The sequence below is a fragment of the Plasmodium coatneyi genome, chromosome 14 (genome assembly GCF_001680005.1).
Source record: "Plasmodium coatneyi strain Hackeri chromosome 14, complete sequence".
In the NCBI taxonomy this organism is placed as follows: domain Eukaryota; phylum Apicomplexa; class Aconoidasida; order Haemosporida; family Plasmodiidae; genus Plasmodium; species Plasmodium coatneyi.
The window spans coordinates 1,980,767-1,986,312 of NC_033569.1; the positions used below are offsets into that span (position 1 = coordinate 1,980,767).

At 38.7% G+C, this 5,546-nt stretch overlaps 2 protein-coding genes across 2 annotated transcripts; both read left to right on the forward strand.

The window, feature by feature from the left end:
- Positions 1-893: 893 nt before the first annotated feature.
- On the forward strand, positions 894-2,648 carry PCOAH_00055600 (Uncharacterized protein; the record flags this gene model as incomplete). The annotated part of the gene is made up of 1 exon (XM_020062339.1): positions 894-2,648. The coding sequence occupies one exon, from the start codon at positions 894-896 to the stop codon at positions 2,646-2,648; it is 1,755 nt and encodes a 584-aa protein (XP_019917797.1).
- A 783-nt stretch (positions 2,649-3,431) lies between these two features.
- Positions 3,432-3,896, forward strand: PCOAH_00055610 (Uncharacterized protein; the record flags this gene model as incomplete). The annotated part of the gene is made up of 2 exons (XM_020062340.1): positions 3,432-3,544; positions 3,698-3,896. 2 exons carry the CDS (start codon positions 3,432-3,434, stop codon positions 3,894-3,896), a joined length of 312 nt encoding a protein of 103 aa, XP_019917490.1.
- Between the last annotated feature and the right edge of the window lie 1,650 nt (positions 3,897-5,546).

Here is a 5,546-nt window from a genome sequence, read left to right on the forward strand (position 1 = left end):
TATTCGAATATATATGTTGTTAAAACGGGAAAGTATAACAGGAGGAGAGAGAAAAAAAAAAAAAAAAAAAAAAACTTTGAAATGTGTGTAAAAAGCTAGCTGTTGTGTGCGAAATGGATTTTTTTTTTTTTTTACTACCATATAAGTATTAATAAATATTTGCATGGTTAAAAATGGCTTGTTGTGAAAATGACGCTTTCGTTTTTATTCTCAATTAATGTGTGTAACATTTTTTCGTAATTATGTGAGGCTCGTTATACCTTTTTTTTTTTTTTTATGTAAGCTTTTTTAAGTGTTGTAAAATTTGTTGTCTTTTATATGTTCTCGTAAGAGTATGCATATACGGGCAAACATATATGTGTTTTTATCGGATGCATGTTGACCCCCTCAATTGTGCCCAAATATTATTTTTTTCTCATGTGCCATTTTTCTTTGTAAGTTTGTTTGTCTTCCCTTTCATTTTTAAAGGGTATCACAATAGGGAAGTTGTTTTAAAAAGATGTTACGTCTTTTTGATCTCCCAATATTTCTCCCACAAATTCGACACTGTCATTAAATACCCAAGTTGGGGAAAACGCCATAAATGCGTAAACATGCCTGAATAAGTATATATGAACGATCAAATGCAGAAGGAAAGGCAACACCAAACAGGCCGAATTTGCTTATTTCTCACAAGCTGCACCTAAATCTCGTGTTAGGAGCCTCTTAATGGGTGAATTTCTCCAACGACACAAGGCTCTCTTCCGTTCACCATCAAAAGAAAGAATAAAAGGGACAATAGTACGATTTTTTCGAAAACAATTTCTGCAGCGTTTTGGATCAACCGTCATACCAGTAGCAACGAAATAGCACCACGAATTACAATTATATCTCCCTGCCTCCCCACCAGTAAAATGTCGGATATATCAGACTTTTCCGAAACGGAGGAGTTCTCCGAAAATGAGAAGCAGAAGAAATTCTTCCAAAAGAAAAAGTCCAAAAACTCCACTCTCTCACAAAACTACACGACAGACAAATCGGAGATGCTCAGCAAAAACAGCAGCATGCGAAGCGTTGACAGTGCTTTGGAAGTGAATGGAAAATTATCTATTCAAAAGACAGGAACATTCGCATCAACAAAAAATTCCGTGACGAAAAAGGGGTCCCAAGATGATCATATGCTAGTTGGAAACGAATTCAAATCGTTTAAAAATTTATATAGTACCCCTAAGCTGAATGAAGAAGGGAAACCCAGTCCGACTCCCAGCCCCAACTCAAGAGTAACGGATTGTGTCATGTCCCCACCAAAATTTTTTCTGTCGCATATTTATCATGATAATAAAGTGTTTACAAAAAAGTATGGCCACTCTATAGTAGAATACGAGAATGAGTTTTTCATATACGGGGGAATCAATTCGAAAAATGAATATTTGGACGAGTTTCTCACATTTACTTATGGCCTCAACACATTTACATCGAAGAAGTCGATTGTAAATCCAGGGAAAAGAGCCTATTCGTCCATGACATTAACATACAATATTAATAACAACCCATGTTTGTTGCTATTTGGAGGATTATGTGGGCCAAACGTACTGGCAAAGGATTGCTACATGTATGATTTTATGGAAGACACATGGTCCAAGTATACCTACAAATTAGAATCCATTCCAGGAACAAGATATGGGCATTCTTACACCTTTTGCTCTAGAACTTATACGACCGTTATTTGGGGAGGATTGAACAGAAATAACGAATTATTAAATACGGGTCATAAATTTATTAATGGAGAATGGTCAGAAATAAAACATAAAGGGATCTGTCCATCGGGAAGAGTCTTTTCTTCCATGGTTTGGCTAGACAGAGTTACAAAAGAAAATGTCAATTATACTTTTCTCTATGTGTTCGGAGGAGACACGACAAATAAAGGGACACCAACAGATGAGTTATGGGTATATAATTTCAACCATGAGAATTGGACAATGGTGAAGAATTCCTCTGGGGAAACCCCTTGTCCTAGGTGGAAACATGGAGCTGTTATTATTGATAAGAATATGTGGATCAGTGGTGGGTTATGTTCTGGGTGGTTTTCAAATTATTCCATCCCTGATTTGTATGTATATGATATACCTTCCAATTGTTGGTTTAACTGCCAGATAGCATCCAAGCAGATTCATAATTGTTACGATTATGGTACATTAAATTTGCATTCAGAGACAAGGGCTTTCTTCCTGTTCGGAGGGAAGAATGCTAACAACGATCCCACCTCAAATGTGTGTAGGTTCGCACCTCTATGTACTAATGTATCCATTGTGACCATGAGAAATGAGATAAAAAGATTTTCCAACTATGTCCTGGAAGTGAAAAAGGAGTCCGAAGAAACGGCAAATAATGTGTCGGAAATGCAGAAGATTATTCACACCTTTAGCTTAGATATAAAGGATTTCAAGATATTATTTGAGGCTCTCACGCGAAGTATACAAATGCTTAAGGAAAACATAGAGAACGTGGATAGGGAAGTGGCTCTCCTGAAGCAAAAGCTTTCTGTAGATGAGAAGAAGGAGGAGGATGCTAAGAAGGGACCCGCAGTAAGCGCCGAGCCCTTACCCAAGGAGCCAGTTGCCGAGGGGGATGTTAAGGCAAATGAGTCAGCAAAAGCGGAGGGGCAATGACAAGCCGCGAACATCCCCTGATACAATTCGTGCGCTTGTTCGAATGATATCACTACTACACCGGCCTCCTTTTCACTGTTGCGTTTGAACGTAGCTCCCTCCTTGCACCTTTACGCGGCGCTATTTTTAAGTCATCGTTTTGGGTCGCGCTTGTTGGATTTATAATCCCGGGTTTGTTCCATTTGGTATCTGCTTTGTGTGAAGCTGTTCCGTTCCATTGATCTTTCATTCGCATTTTATTCACGTTTATTTGCTTTTCCGTCTTTTTCATATTTTTCCCATTTTTAAGACTTTTCTGCGTCCCCACATGTTTTCACCCCTATGAAAAAACTTAGTTTGACTATCTCTCATATTTGTCATTTTAATTTAATTAATTTACAAGCGGGTGATTTATCCCTACGGTGCATTCAAAATGGGGAGACGCGCGCCCGCACCGGAGGGGGACTTCCCTTTTACCGCGGCGCTCCAGATGTGCAAGTAGGTTCACTACGCGAATAAAATCATTGACATAAGCTTTTAATATAAAAAAAAAAAATGCAAAGTGTGGAAGTGAACGAATGCGGTGTGCTTGTCACATTTGTAAAAACTACGAGGAAAAAAAAAAAAAGAATTCACCAAGCTGCTCCAATTCCTGCGCTTAGCCTATTTTCACGTGTGCGGAAACACCAATTGGTAAAAACAGAAGCTGAGTGTAGCTCACAAAATCGGTAGGAGAAACATTTCACCCAGGGGACTGCTAAGCCTGAAATTTTTTGGTGTACATAAACCGAAGGGGCTCAAACCATGCATTTAAGGAAGGAGGATTCTTCCATGTGTGAAGAAGATGAAGTTTTTTCCAATTCCACCTTGTCTGATGCTGAAAGTTCCTATAAGTTTTGGAAAAACGCCGACAGGGGGTATGCCCACTTACGCGGAAATGCAGCAAATGAGAGTACACACAAAATGCGCGCGCAAATCGTGCAAACTGTGCAGGTAATTTTAAATGTTCTCATCAGAAGCGGAACCCTCCACATGGGATAATGCATTTTTATATGTACCTGCTTAATCAGGGACATTTTTGAAATATGCGAAGAATTCGAAAGTTCGGAAGATGAACGTGCGGTAAACGACATGACACAAAATTTGGACGCAACCAAATTGTACTCCAGCGTAGAGACTAACACGGTGCCGATTGGCATGGGCACCACGATGAAGAATGACACATGTGTGCACGGCGAAAGGGGGAATCCCCCATTGCGTGGAAATTAAACAGAGGAGGCACATACGCTCATGCTAATGGGGGTCATCTAACGGGTAAGAACACAAATCAGCGACCCCCTACACACAGGACGTTGTACACGAACAAGTGGTTTGAGAAAGAACCAACTGGGATGCGCCTTATGAAGAAGGTCAGCACACGGAAAAAACGTGCTGCGGAATAACGGTTAAATGGACCAAGGGGCAAGTTTCCTTCCTTTGCAGACGTACATATATCCATGCATACATGGGTCACTTGGTAAAAGAGTGCGGGAGGGCTTACGGGCAGAGTAGTTTCCTACCAATAAATCTGCATGCAGGACTAACGATGCGGGTGGGGGCGCGCATATCTACATGTGCATATATATATGCAAGAGTATATGTATATATGCATGCATGCATGTATGTTTTTTTTTTTTTTTTTTTTTTTTTATAAAAAAAAAAAAAAAAAGGGGGTCCGTCCCTAAAATATGTTGGAGTTGTTCCAAATGCAGAGAACGGTTCGAGAATGAGTAGTCGGCACCGGGAACCTTATATGTGTGTGTACATACGGAATTCCTTCGCAAGGGACCGACTCTCCAATGTTGCTTTTGCTCACTCCTCTGCTGTTTTTCTTTTTTTTTTAAAGCAACATTGCATGTTCTAGAAGAACGTGAGAAGGAAAAAGAACTTTAAGATGTTGAAACAAATATTGTCATTTTGAAATCTTTTTTTTTTTTTATTTTCGTCCTCTTTTTTTTGTTTATGCGAAACGTAAAATGCAAGGAGAGAGAAAAATGCCAAACTTTTACCAACATTCGCCGCGCATATGGTTGAGATAAAGAGGCTTCACACCAAGGAGTGCTGCATTACATCCCCCTTGTTTAATAAGTAACATCGGAATCATAGGAAGTTCAGCCTGGGACACAACACAAATGGTGGGCTTATTTTTCTTAATTTTTTTTTCTTTTCTTTCATTCTTTCTTTCCCTTCTTTTCTTCCGTCTTTTTTTTTTTTTCCTTTCATTTTTTTCTTTCTTTTCTCGTTATTCCTTTCATTCTTTTTATTCTTTCTTTTTTTTTCTTTTTTCCTTCACTCCTTAGGAAGGATCTTTTTCATTCCTTCCATTTTTTTTCCTCGACACCCCCATTTTGTGTTTTAGCGTAGTGGTGTAATACTACGTTCGCTTTATTTTATTTTGTTTGATTATTTTATTCTATTTTTTTTTATTTTGCAATTTTGCTTCTCCCTTCTGCCATTTTATCATTCTTCCAATCATTCATTCGTTCATTCCATTCTACATTTCGTTCATTCCATTCTACATTTCGTTTATTCCATTCTACATTTCGTTTATTCCATTCTAAATTCGTGGCCATTCGTTCATTCGTTACATTCCTTACATTCGTTCCATTCGTTGTCCATTCGTTGTCCATTCGTTGTCCATTCGTTGTCCATTCGTTGTCCATTCGTTGTCCATTCGTTGTCCATTCGTTGTCCATTCGTTGTCCATTCGTTGTCCATTCGTTCATTCCACATTATACATTTCGTTCATTCCACCATTCTACATTCGTTCATTATTCCACTCTTCCTCCGGTTCTAATTTTTTCTTTTTCTCTTAACGTATTTGCTTCGATGTAGCGAGGTTCAGGATTCAGGGTTTAGGGTTTAGGGTTCAGGGTTTAG